The sequence below is a fragment of the Amia ocellicauda genome, chromosome 19 (assembly GCF_036373705.1).
Source record: "Amia ocellicauda isolate fAmiCal2 chromosome 19, fAmiCal2.hap1, whole genome shotgun sequence".
In the NCBI taxonomy this organism is placed as follows: Eukaryota; Metazoa; Chordata; class Actinopteri; order Amiiformes; family Amiidae; genus Amia; species Amia ocellicauda.
Window position 1 is genome coordinate 5,117,826 of NC_089868.1, and position 14,466 is coordinate 5,132,291.

A 14,466-nucleotide genomic window follows, 5' to 3' on the forward strand; every position below is an offset into this window, starting at 1 on the left:
CCAAATGTGCACAATGGGTCGAATGGCCTCCTCTCATTTGTAAACTTTCTTATGTTCTTATGTAATGTGGGGAAGCAATAAAAGAGGCAAACAGAATGCTAGGGTATATTGTCAAAAGTGTAGAATTTACAACAAGGGAAGTAATGTTAAGGCTGTACAATGCACTAGTTAGACCTCATATGGAATACTATGTACAGTTCTGGGCTCCACACTTCAAGAAAGATATCACTGCTCTAGAGGCAGTTCAGAGGAGAGCAACCAGACTTATTCCAGGTTTGAAGGGAAGGTCCTACTCTGAGAGACTGCGTGAACTGAACCTTTTCACCCTGGAACAGAGGAGACTACGTGGGGACTTGATTCAAGTCTTCAAAATCATGAAAGGCATCGACCACATCAAACCAGAGGAGCTTTTCCAGATCAGCAGGGACACACACACACCCGGGGATACAAATGGAAATTGGGCATCAAGGCATTCAAGACCGAAAACAGGAGACACTTCTTCACACAGAGTGTTGTCACAATCTGGAACAAACTACTCAGCGATGTGGTTGAAGCTGAAAATTTGGGAACATTCAAAAATAGACTGGATAGGATCCTTGGATCACTTAGTTTTATAAATGAACACCAAACGAGCACGAATGATCAAATTACCTACTCTCGTTTGTAAACTTTCTTATGTTCATACCACCTCATCTGTGAAGCATGTTATGGCATGGGCATGTATGGCTGCCAAGGGAAATGGTTCCCTTGTATTTATTGATGATGTGACTGTTGACAAAAGCAGCAGGATGAATTCTGCAGTGTTTAGGGCAGGGGTTCCCAATGTCTGGTGATGGAGGGCCAATTTCCCGATGTTGCATGGGATGGGGGGGGGCCGCAGTAGAAACCAATTTTGTTTCCTATACATTTCTGTTAGGGAACATTTATTAACTTTAATTGTTGTTTTATTATTTCCCCCCAAATTACATGTGCAATTTGTAACAGAAAATTGTCATAAAGTTTAGAAATATAGAAAAGCTTCAGAAAAGGGGTGAGGTTAGCTTTGGGGGACCGCACCAAACAACCTCAAGGGCAGCCCAGGGCAGCACTTTGGGAACCTCTGGTTTAGGGCTATATTATCTGCTCGGATTCAGCCAAATGCTTCAAAACTCATTGGACAGGGCTTCACAGTGCAGATGGACAATGACAATGAAGCATACTGCGAAACCAACCTTAGACCTTTTAAGGCGAAGAAGTGTAATGTTCTGCAATGGCCAAGTCAATCACCTGACCTGAATCCAATTGAGCATTAATTTCACTTGCTGAAGGCAAAACTGAAGTCAAAACACCCCAAGAACAAGCTGGAACAAAAGACAGCTGCAGTACAGGCCTGCCAGAGCAACACCAGGGAAGAAACACAGAATCTGGTGATGTCTATGGGCTCCAGACATCATTGACTGCAAAGGATTCGCCACCAGGTATTTAATTCATTATTATGTTAGTTTGTCCAATTACTTTTGAACCCCTAAAACTGTGGGGACCACATATAAAAATGGGTGTAAATCTTTCACTGTTCACCCCATTTGGATTGTACTGCCCTCAAATTAAAGATTAAAGTCTACATTTAAAGAATATATCGATTGAACATCAAATCTATTGTGGTGGTGTCCAGAGCCAAAATTATAAATATTGTGTCCTTGTCCAAATATTTATGGACCTAACTGTACATTCCCACTAGTGTACTAATTGGACTTTACAATACAACAGAACTGTGCTTGTATTTGGCATTTTAATATTGGAAATTGATCAATGGAACTTGTATATAATTTTACAATGCAACTTTCATTAGATTTACCTTAAATCTGGAAATAAAGTGATTGTGAAATATACAACAAATATTCCCACTTTCAAAGAATGCAATGTATATACAAAGTTGTCACAATATGCTCTGCTCTGCTCTGCTTGTGCAATTACAAGGTTCTCTTCCCTATGTACCTTGGCAGACAGACAATGGAAACCTTAATGTTTAGAACCAGTTTATATAGTTATTCAAATTACACATCCAACCATTTAAGTGGCCATTACATACATCCCTTAAACTGCCTAATCCAAACAGTACTTGGTTTCTTGAAACCATTGAAAGTCCAATATAAGGGCACAGTATATCCTTTCTACCATACTATATAGTTTTGTTGTTGCTTTTTCTCTTGTAAAACTTGGTAGGTAGAAAACAAAACAAAAAACACTGAAAAACAATACTTTTTAAGGTTAATTATTCTCTGAAAGTCAATGTGAATGCTTAACCTTTTTAAAGGTGTTTTAGGAGGTGTTGTTTTCATAGAGATCTGTTAGATGTTCGTATAGCTTTTATCCCACATAAATTGTTCTTAATTTGTTTTCTTGCTTCAAGTAATAATATAGGAAGCACTTTTTTTCTGTCCCTGTAAGAGATTATTGAAACCCATTGAGTCAGCTGGCTTTCTCAATTAATGAGTAAAGCTACTTGTTAATTGCATACATTCATTATCTTTATTCTGCAACAGGGTCTTTTCTAATCAATTAACGTTAGATGCTTGTCACCTAGGTACATGAATATGAACCATATAAAATGCTCCATTATGCAGATTTAATGGAATGATTGAAATTCAGACGCTCAGAAATTAATATAATGGCGTCACCAACCCTATTTAAACCGTCCACATTTAAATTAGATTATTTATATCATTGCCGTGTATTCATAAACTTGCCCTGTCTTCACAAGGTCATGGTTTATAATCCTACCATCCAGTGGCTGGGGAAATGGGGAGCTGGGAGCAGGGGCTAGTGCCCAATGATGTTTTTATGGTGAGGTGGAGGCAGGAGGGAGGTATAGATATAGAGTTTTAGGGGGGCTAGGGGTTTTGGTTTGGATGTTTAGCAGGTTCTTTAAGGGTGGGGAAATGTTTTACAATTCAGTTGGCTATTTAGGCTCTCAGTGCAGTGCATTATCTTTTATAAATATGCAGGTATTATTCGTAACCTCTGAATGAAGCTGAACCTGTATTTATCAGTATGTCTCTATCTTGGAACCAAATATATAGCACACATTGATATGTGTAAAATGCAACATTGATTCTGATGGATGGGAAACTGCAACATTGATTCTGATTGATGGGAAAGTGCAATGTTGCTTTGTTATAATATGACCATTACATCTTCACCCTCAAATACTTATAGGTTTGAGTGGTGGCTGGTTTAGGTTAACTTTATGGACTTCCATTGTACCATTAACAAAATAACAATGGTTTCATATTGGTCAGTCTCTGCCTGGTTTTACCATTGTTCTGATTTTAGAGTCAGTGTGACATTCTAAAGGTTAATATACTGATGGCTTTCACAACTTCTGACAAACATAGAGCCACCAGTTTTCTGAGCTCTTGTTTAATCAAAATTCAAGTGACCAGTTAAAAATGTGAAGGATACTTGTACCACATTCCCTTGTTTGAGCATCTTAGGGTTCTCTTTTTGTTTGTATTTTTTTACTTGATCTCACTTGATGGTGGAAGGCAGATGCACATTTGGGAGGGGACCACAGTGACTCCAGTGTCTGAAATTCCTCAAAAAGAAGATATGCTACATTGGTCCTCAGGTATATATGAGACTTTTACCCTTGTGTGTGGAGATTGCACTTTTATGACAGACAGACAGACATCACATGCTAAGACTCCAGCTAGGAAAGATTGAATGAATGTAGCACCAAATATACCCTATAAGAAATATCTCTGTTCATAAAATAGCAACTTGATTTCTTTTGGGAAAAGGGAGAGGCCAAAAAATAAAAATAAAATAGTGGCAGCAAAGACCAAAAATAAGTGCAATATCCCACCTGACCATCTAATTTAAAAAGGAGGGGAGGGAAACTGAAAAAAGGAAGAAGGTAAAGCTAATAGTTAGCACAGACTACCCACCTTGTGGTAACAGAGTGAACTGTAACTGCTGGGTATAACAAGAGGCAGAGGGGTGGGGGGGAGAGATAGAGGGAGAAAATGAGAGAGAGAGAGAGAGAGAGAGAGAGAGAGAGAGAGAGGGAGGGAGGGAGTTTAAACTAAGAGCTATGTTTTGGGACAAGCTAATCTACCAGAGAGCTGTGTAAGGATTGGAGCACATTGTGTGTGTGAGTGTGCGAGGGAAAGATAAGGAAGCAATCCTACTAGCCTGGCTGCTTGTTTTAATGTGCTGACTCTGGGGAGATAAAAAAATATATATATATTGACTCTCCAGTGGTGTGCCGAGACCCTGGGCTCAAGCTCCAGTGCTGACTGAGGTGTCCAAAAACCAGAGGGGGGAAAATAACAAAAACTAAAGGATTTTATTTTTATTTTTTTTGGGGGTGGTCTTTTTTCCTTCTTTTCTTTATTCTTTTCTGGGACTGCCTCCCATTACTGTGAGTGAGAGACGGGGGGAACATAAAAAAAGAAAGGAAAACGAGAGCCTTGACAACAAGATGTTTGACATCAGCAGAACACTGAATGCTGCCTTGTTAAGCAATGAGGTAAATAAATGGATTTGATTTTCTTATCCCCCCTCCTCTCCCCTAATTTCTACTTTCAATGTTTTTTGCCCATCCTTCTTTTGTGTTTGTGTAATGGGTGGGAAGAGCATTGCTGGAGAACAGTAGGGAGTGAGGGTATCTGGGGTAAATACATTGAACATGGGGTGTGCGTCTGAGGGAATAAGTTGAAAATAGAGGACTCTTATTATAAGCTCATGATAAAGTGAGCGTTTAGGAGAAGCCTGGCTTTTTTTTCCATGCTGTGCTGGCTGTTTTTTACCCATTTTATTCAGGTTATTAATTTGGCTATTAATGTTGAGGTTACTTGAGGAATAGTCCATCTGGGCTCCAAGTGCCTGTGTGCATGTTTGTGTGTGTTCTGAGAGGGGTGCGCGCATGTGTGTGTGTGTGTGTGTGTGTGTGTGTGTGTGAGTGTGAGCGCGCACGTGTTTCTCTCTCTCTCTCTCTCTCTCTCTCTCTCTCTCTCTCTCTCACTCCCTCTCGTTCTCTCTCTCTCTCTCTCTCTCTCCGTCCTTTTCCATTCCAGCTCTCCCTCTTCGTCTGTGTGAGTGTGTGTGTGTGAGCAAGGAGCCTCTTTTGCAGCTTTCAAGATGATGATGAGGTACCCACAGCATTTGGGACTAGCCCCTCCTGAAAGCGCCTTACCTGAGATGAGATCACTGCTGTTTCCCAGGGAAATCCCAGCCAGCAGCCAGCCTGGGGGCAGGTCACTTTTGGTAAGAAGAAACAGAAAATATGAGAAAAAAAAATAAGGAAAAGAAATGGTGCTGATGGAACTGAGGTTGGGAGAATTAATCCGTACCTTCTATGGGAATTGACTTAGCACTGTTGTTTAAAAATGTCTGATGCTTTCGTTTGACTGCTTGTCTGAACACTTGTCATTAGGTCGATATGGTAAGGTGTAAAAATGCTAAGAGTGAAGGGAATTGTGCAGTAGCTTGAGTCCTGTGTTTTGCGCCTTCCCTGTTGTGTGACCTTGGGCAAGTCACAGCACTTCCGTGTCTGTCAGTCCAATACCAGCTAGAACAGCATGTCTATGAGAAGGAGGAGGATCCCTGTTAATAATGATAATGCTGCATCTGGGGAAAGCAGTTACTCAGTTAAAAAAACAGCTATGTTTTACAGTATGATTGGGGGGGAGGGTGCTGAATAGTCAATGGAAACATGATCAGCGATTTTCAGGGTTTGAGCATGGTATTTTTTAAGGGGCAAATGATTTGCATGGGTCCAGGAGGGGCAGGGGGAAAAATAAAAATAAATGTATTATAAGATATATTTTTATAAAGCTAATGGGATAAGTTCCATATACAATTATTTTCAAGAGGAGAAAAAAAGGTGTGAAAAGTTTTTATCTTATTTAACAAAATGACTCTTCAGGTGTGAAAGATAGTGTGGGGGTGGGAAAAAAATTTAGATGGGGGAGTTCTTAGATGGTTTTTCATTCTCTGATTTGTTATACTTCCATGTGGATTTGTATCGTGCAGCTTGAAGGGAAACATACACATAAAGTGTGCATCTGGGAAAAATACAGATTCTTCCTGCTGCATTATATGGACACAAACTAATGTGAATCTAATGTGTAATGGATTTGATTCTGTTTATTCTGTGTGTCTTAAAGCAGTCTGAGAGGATCCCAATCTTGGAGCCATCTGCCTTTTCAAAATGCTTTTGTGGCTCCGAGGGCTATAGTTCTGTGTTTAGAAATAATGTATTTAGTAGATGACCCTGCACTACTCAGGGGAAATGGGGAAATGGGTGAGAACAATTAATGACAGTGAAAACCTTTTAGATGTCATCTAGTACCCTTTCCCATTTACTATTTACTATTTTGATTACACTCAAATACCACTGAAATAGGGTGAGAATAAATATACAAAATAAACTTTTTGTATTTACTTGGGTCCCATTTGTAATAATTTCTCTGCTTTAAACTTTATAGCTGGTTGAAGTTGTAGGGTTGACTTGGCTCCCTTGTAGGCCAGTCTTTTAATTGTAAGAAAATACTTTAATTAATTGTGCTTAGTTTGCTACTTTAGGTTAGAAAGCAAATTTATTTGGAAACATTAATTTCCATAGACAAAGGAGTAAATCACCTGGTTTCAGGATGTGAGCTGTTGAAATCTGGAAAATGTCTCTTTTATCAACTAAATGTTTCTCTCCCAAAAAGACATGCAAGTGAACTGTCCTTGGGAGTTAGCGGATATAATGTGAGCTAAACCTTTTCTTTGCTATCAAGACGATAAGACTGTATTGAGTGAATAAGTGGATCAAACAGAGATTGTGTTTTTTGGGTTACTAGTATGTTAAATCATTAAGCAGTAAAATATTCAGAAAAATGGTTGTTATATTTTCATATATTTCTCACAGGTTGGATTTTTATTTCCTATTAAATGCAATGATTGATGGAAGATGACAGAGACAAAGAATTGAGTGAGGCAGTATGGATAGTGCACTGTAATACTGTAATACATTTGACGTCCTAATACTATCAGTAAATATGAGGAGATGTTCTTTCCTTTCTGCTAGAAATGTGAACAGGTTGGTGGTTAGATATATATTTCATAGATGAAAGGTTGCAGCATTCAATCACGTACACCAGAGTTTTTTATTTTGTATTTTTATAAATTGAGTGAAAATACATAACAGGATACAACTCTGGAAATGAACAAGACTGGAGAGTCAGGAATACACCTTCCTCTACTGCCTTTTTAGTTTAATAAACAAAATGAAGAGACTGACAGACAGATATTAGTGGTTAGGTTTTCTTTTAAAGCCAAGATGAAGGACATTTATTCTAATTTCTTGCACTATCTCTGGCAGAAAGAGACCCTAAACGGAACATTAAAAAGCAGCAGAAATATTCTAATTAGGTAATTAGCTAATGAAGGAGTGTGCTTGTTCATTCATATTTTATACAGGTTATAGGGAATGTGCTTGTCCAGGGAGATCTGATAAAATGAAAATTAATAAGGAAGGCCTCACAAATGACATAAAGAAAGACAGAAGGTTTCAATGTGACAATAATTATATTAAAAATAACAGTTTATTTCCTTGAAATGTGCCTGATAGTTTTTTCTTCCGTGCTTTCCATTTATTTTTATTAATTCACTACCAGCTATACAAACTGGATTTGGTATTGTCATTTGCATTCCCTACTTTTGGTTTCTTGTTATTAAAAACTGTGTGTAGCAGTGAGCTTTTAGGTTACTTTAGTTCCGTGTGTGCTCATAGAATTACATGGAACCTCCAAAGAGCATAACAATGATAATATAAAAGTTATAAATATTTTCAAAACAAAGAATACAACTGGAAACATGTAATTGTATTTATATAGCAATAATAATAATAATAATATACACATACATGTAAAAGTCAGAGAATTTAAATACTTTTATTTACCATTACTATTTGTAGTTATTTTCCACTAGTTTGAGATATTTTCATTACCTTTCTATAGAATTGACTTCCTATCTGATCTTTTTCAGGAGGGTAGGTGATGCTGCTGTAGCACATTGTGTTTGAAATGGCATCCGGAAACTAAGAGGACATTTAATAAACTCTATAAGGGCACACTGACACAGTGGAAGACAACACAATAAGCAATAACAGTATGAATCAGTGGCCAGCGGCCAGTACCATGTATTTGGTCAGTAGTCAGTACTGTTAAAAGTTTAAGAGAAACATTTATATTTTTATAGATGTATATATAAGCAACAACCAGCACTAAAATGTCTATCTGTGTGACACATATACAAATATTTCAGCTTTACATTTTTTTCACCATTTCAGATATTTTAAAATCCTGGCACCTACAATGAAATGCATTATTTAAAACTTGAAAACTTAAAACTTTCTACATAGATGTATGATAGAAAGCCATGCTGGATAGATACATAATTACATACATACACATATACATAAGACATCTGCTGTTGTTTTGCTCATGATTCCTGTAATCAAGCAGGAGACTGAAGATGACTTGTACTGGACATTTTCAATCATAAGTCAATGAAAGGCATTGCAGAAACACTATTTCTTTGTAGTCATATAGCTCCCAACAGCTGGTATTTTTTATTTTTTTTATTGTTTTGTTCTGTGTTCGTCTTCTCAGCCACACCCACCCCTCCAGCAAAATTTAATTTCTTTCTTGTGAACAAAGCAACTAATTTGAAGCTTCAAAGACCGAAAACAAACAGAACCATAAGTCTGGAGTGGAAAATGTCTTACAATTTGCATACAGTTATTGGCGCTACACACACATTGGGGTCATCTGTGTTTCAGAACATTGATTAGCATCCATCTGGTTTCTCTCTACAGCTTCCTCCATCACTGATTGCAGTGTCTCTATGGCTAACTTACCCAGGAAATGATTCCAATTACACTCCCCAACCCTTGTGTAGCTGCTTGGCAAAACAGGTGCAGCTATCCCACCACTTTGCAAAAATACAAGAAGAGAAACTTAAGAAACATACAAACATATTTAATTATGAAATGGTAATGTGATGTAAGTTCAGAGAGGGGTTTTCATGCATTTTCAGCATGTAGCATACTAACTATTAACTATAAATTATTAATCTTGCATTATTTAGATTCGTAAGCATTGTATCTGTGTTTGGTGCTCCACCTTCCATATAGTGTCCCCCACATTATTATGGGGGGGATACTATATGGAAGGTGGAGCACCAAACACAGATACAATGCTTACAAATCTAAGTAATGAAAGATTAACAGTGTAATCTTCTGTATCAAGAGGAAGCATTGAAATTAATACAATGCTTGTTGCTTTTAACTTATCACCTTGAATTGTGCTGATAGGTAATCACCATGCAATTGAATATTATTTGACACTGACACCAAGTCTTGCCATTAGGTAACAACAAAGAGTTCTGGAGAAAATCTGAGGCTATCAAGCTGACTTCATACTCATAAAACAATGCAATCATGCTGTACATTTAGACAAAACATTTTAAGGCACTGGATTATAAGTGTTCATGTAAGATTTTGAATATAAAAACTTCAAACAAATATGCCATATATACCAGAGTTCAGTTTTGGGTAATTTCTAAAAGCCTGATACAGTGAGATAATTTAGAAATGTTAGCATATTGTACAGCTGACAAAAAACAAACAAACAAACAAACAAACAAACATATAAACACTAAAAACACTTCCCTGTTAAAACCTTAACTGATCCCAAGAGAAAAAAAAAAGTTCATCCCATTTTCATTTACCTTAACATTACATTACCACATGATGAACTTAATCGTATTTCACCATATATTCTATGTTAAACAACACAACTGTTAGGTAAACTCTGGTTTGAGTTGCTTGATGTTAAGGTTGGTCGATATGCTTTCCTTGTATTGTGATATTGCAGGCGGGGAAAAAATCTATGGAAACTATAATTACCTAATGGGGCGACCATATGATACATTTTCATTGAAAGGTGCTCGCAGTCCAAGTTTATTTTAAATCATCCTTCTTCCAATGCACAATGTGTTTTTGTTATGGGTGAGCAGAATTAAGCAAAATAATTTGTTAGATTAAATGTTCAGAAAACAACAGTCAATCACTTGACTTTTGTTGTTTTTCACACCAGTAGAGAAAATAAATAGATAATGATCTATTGGATTGAGTTGTCTCATCTCCCCTTGTATTTGTATGCATTCTTTAGCCCTTAAAGGACCCTTGAAACATCTGAGCATGCTTTTAGTATTTTGAAATGAAAATAGATATACAATATAGCACAAAGCTTCTATATTTAATACATTTGTTCTTGGTAGTTTGAGTATTGATTGCAGTACCCAGTTTTGCTCACATCTTGTCACTATGGCCCTGTCCTGCATTTTTTGTTTTATTAATTTTGCAAGTCAGGATAAGTTTTTTTTTTGGTTCTAATATTTCACTGATTAGAGATTGCATCATGGGGCTGTATGAATAGGCCTGAGGTCCATGTCCCTGTTCTGCAAGTAAAATGGTTTTATGGAGATCCTGCATGCTTTGTAAACAGCTGAGCTATTGTATCAATAGGGGATAAATGGAATGAAGCACAGGTGTCTCATGGCCAAGGAGAGAGGTTCCTAGGCTGGGAGAAGCTTCTGCCATCACCAGGTCTTTGTACCATCAGTGCAGGAAGCCTTACTTTAAACTCTCTTACAGTCACATTGTGAGGGTCATCCTTAAGGGGTAATTATTTGTTTTGAACTCATCACAAGTTATGACAAATAACTTGAATCAATCCTACACCACTCCAGCATAGTCACTCCTAAACTGCGCTAGTGCACCATGCAGTATCCCCTCAAACATGCTGGAACCCATCCAAGGGTCAGCTGTCCTATATTTATGAAATCTGACCCGGAAATAAGAGTAAACGTTTTCGCCTGCAGAGAAGTGCAAATGCAAAGGAGTAGTGCCTTGAATGATAAGAGAGGAGGCTTCTGTTCAAAACCTATTCATGTCTCTGTCATGCAAAGGCTATTCCGAGGCTGCAGTTTGACAGTTGCCTTTCATTAGACGCAGCCTAACATGAGCATCCGCATGCTGTCAATTTATCCCAGGGCTTCAATGCACAAATATTTTATTTGTGCATTTGAGCTTTAACGCTGTGTGTTTTGTTCAAATTAGTTAAATATATCTCTAAAGTTGCATGAAACTATCGCTTAAACATACCTATGAAAGAGTTCTAGCAGCAAATGGCAGGGTGAAAACAGTACTTCTTTTCTCCTGTCTTTTTCATTAAAATGCCTGCCTTAACTATTCTGAATGATTAGTATGCTCTTACACATGTTGAATTTTGATTAGCATCAATAGTTCATTATCCCATTTTATTACAGTCATGAATAGTGCATTAGTTAATGGCTTTGGCCTAGTGACAGAAATGTATATATACATTTTAAAAGAAGATAGCCTACAGTCTTCTGCATCTGAACTGTATTATTTCTAGGGAGTTTTATAGATATCAAGCGCTTTTATAAAAAAAAAAAAAAAAACAATGAGGATTCCAGTGCAGACTCTACAAAAATGTGGCCTTGAGAGTTTCTTCAGATAACCAGCTTTAACATTTGTTAAACATCATATCTTTTGAGCTTTTGAATGACTCCTGGGGCCATAATGAAAAAAGTACAGTGGTGTGTGTTACAAATTGTACAAAAAAAAGATTAAAAAATACATTTTGTAGAGTCAATAAAAATAAGAAAAATGGTGTGGTGCTGAAAATGTGTAAAATCATTTGGAGATAATAATAATAATAATAATAATAATAATAATAATAATAATAATAATAATAATAATAATAATAATTTATAACCTACAGATTTGGATCAGCAAGGGAGCCATATTAAAGCCCCTGTCATATATTATTTAGGCTGTCAATTTGTTACATACATTTCTCATCTCAATATCCCCCCTTGTTAGCTAGAACACCTGTTCATACTCTGGGCATTCTGTCACATAACTGCCGGTGTATTTGGCATGTATTCTTGTATATTTCCCAGAGTATATTTACACAGCTTGAACTTTTTTTTTACATTCCTGTCAAGTTCATTCCAAAAACATATCAAGGTCAGGAGATCACCAAAAGCTTCAATTTTAAACCAGATTATTTTACATATTTACTTAGACTGGCTGTGTGTTTAGGGTCATGAACATTTATTAAAGTCCTTCACAAGTCATCTTAGGGTCTGAGGGTATAATATGGTGTTAAGGAATGGAATGTTCATTTGCCTTTCAGTTTTCATTATGTCTAGAAACACAAACATAGACCCATATGTTAGCAACTGAATGTTGTGCTCCAAGGATATAAAACATAATCTTGTATCCATAATACACATTCAAAAGGATATGTTTTCTGGAAGAAGAGAAAAACAGTCATTGTTTCATTTCATGCAGTGCAGAATACAAATGTATACCAAAAAGTAGCAATACAAACAAAGGTCATAAAGATAAAACAAAAAACATGTAGAAGAGCACACTGATTATTTTGAGAGAAAAACTCAGACTAATCCTTTCCCAACCAGCACTCAATCTGCTGCTGATTTAAATTCCACTAGCAAGCATCTCCACATCAAAGGAAACAGTAACGACACCTCTTTGAGAAGTGCATACGATTTGCAGCACACAAACCTTTTCTGAGAGAATGAAAACGTCAAAAACACATAGAATGGGCACTTAAGTACAAAGACTGTTCAAAAGCACACTGGAAAAGGGTATTGTAGACACATGAAACTGTCAAAATATTGTGTAGTGCCTATAGTAAAACATGGGAGTTGTAATATGAAGGTTTAGGATTATTTTACTGGTACCCAATCAGAAGCATTCATAAAAGCACAAAATAATACTATTCTTCAACATCATGCAATATAAACAAACCAGTGTTTGAAAATGTAAAGTTATAATCAAAGGTATTCAAACCCTTCATTGAAAACAATGCTCTTTCTGGATTCGCTTTGGAGAAAACTGAATAGATAGGCCAGAGCTGGAATCTTTGCAGTTTTATACACTCACCTAAAGGATTATTAGGAACACCATACTAATACTGTGTTTGACCCCCTTTCGCCTTCAGAACTGCCTTAATTCTACGTGGCATTGATTCAACAAGGTGCTGAAAGCATTCTTTAGAAATGTTGGCCCATATTGATAGGATAGCATCTTGCAGTTGATGGAGATTTGTGGGATGCACATCCAGGGCACGAAGCTCCCGTTCCACCACATCCCAAAGATGCTCTATTAGGTTGAGATCTGGTGACTGTGGGGGCCAGTTTAGTACAGTGAACTCATTATCATGTTCAAGAAACCAATTTGAAATGATTCGACCTTTGTGACATGGTGCATTATCCTGCTGGATGTAGCCATCAGAGGATGGGTACATGGTGGTCATAAAGGGATGGACATGGTCAGAAACAATGCTCAGGTAGGCCGTGGCATTTAAACGATGCCCAATTGGCACTAAGGGGCCTAAAGTGTGCCAAGAAAACATCCCCCACACCATTACACCACCACCACCAGCCTGCACAGTGGTAACAAGGCATGATGGATCCATGTTCTCATTCTGTTTACGCCAAATTCTGACTCTACCATCTGAATGTCTCAACAGAAATCGAGACTCATCAGACCAGGCAACATTTTTCCAGTCTTCAACTGTCCAATTTTGGTGAGCTTGTGCAAATTGTAGCCTCTTTTTCCTATTTGTAGTGGAGATGAGTGGTACCCGGTGGGGTCTTCTGCTGTTGTAGCCCATCCGCCTCAAGGTTGTACGTGTTGTGGCTTCACAAATTATTTGCTGCATACCTTGGTTGTAACGAGTGGTTATTTCAGTCAAAGTTGCTCTTCTATCAGCTTGAATCAGTCGGCCCATTCTCCTCTGACATCTAGCATCAACAAGGCATTTTCGCCCACAGGACTGCCGCATACTGGATGTTTTTCCCTTTTCACACCATTCTTTGTAAACCCTAGAAATGGTTGTGTGTGAAAATCCCAGTAACTGAGCAGATTGTGATATACTCAGACCGGCCCGTCTGGCACCAACAACCATGCCACGCTCAAAATTGCTTAAATCACCTTTCTTTCCCATTCAGACATTCAGTGTGGAGTTCAGGAGATTGTCTTGACCAGGACCACACCCCTAAATGCATTGAAGCAACTGCCATGTGATTGGTTGGTTAGATAATTGCATTAATGAGAAATTGAACAGGTGTTCCTAATAATCCTTTAGGTGAGTGTATATAGGCTAATTAAATCGTCAACACATTCTGAACAGATATAATTTAACAATAAGTATAGTTTAATGAAAAATATTATTTTCAAGATCATAACGTTCCAAATGAAGGGTGTGAAGTTTCCACTACAAATATACCTAGTTCATGATTTTCACAAATTCAGTTAGATATCCACCACAAGAATAGTAGATGTTACAGCAGATGTTTTTGGCAGTACAAGGA

General features: G+C 37.4%; 1 protein-coding gene across 3 annotated transcripts in view; it reads left to right on the plus strand.

Moving 5' to 3' along the window:
* The first annotated feature begins 4,044 nt into the window (after positions 1–4,044).
* Positions 4,045–14,466, plus strand: part of elavl4 (ELAV like neuron-specific RNA binding protein 4) — a 169,092-nt gene continuing 158,670 nt past the window's right edge. Inside the window, exon 1 of one of the 3 annotated variants that reach the window (XM_066692004.1) lies at positions 4,045–4,510. In XM_066692004.1, coding sequence (XP_066548101.1) covers positions 4,463–4,510 — 48 coding nt within the window. In that variant the 5' untranslated portion in view covers positions 4,045–4,462. Of the gene's footprint in view, positions 4,511–5,084; positions 5,248–14,466 lie in introns of those variants that run through there. The other 2 variants (XM_066692003.1, XM_066692002.1) reach the window with 2 other exon arrangements.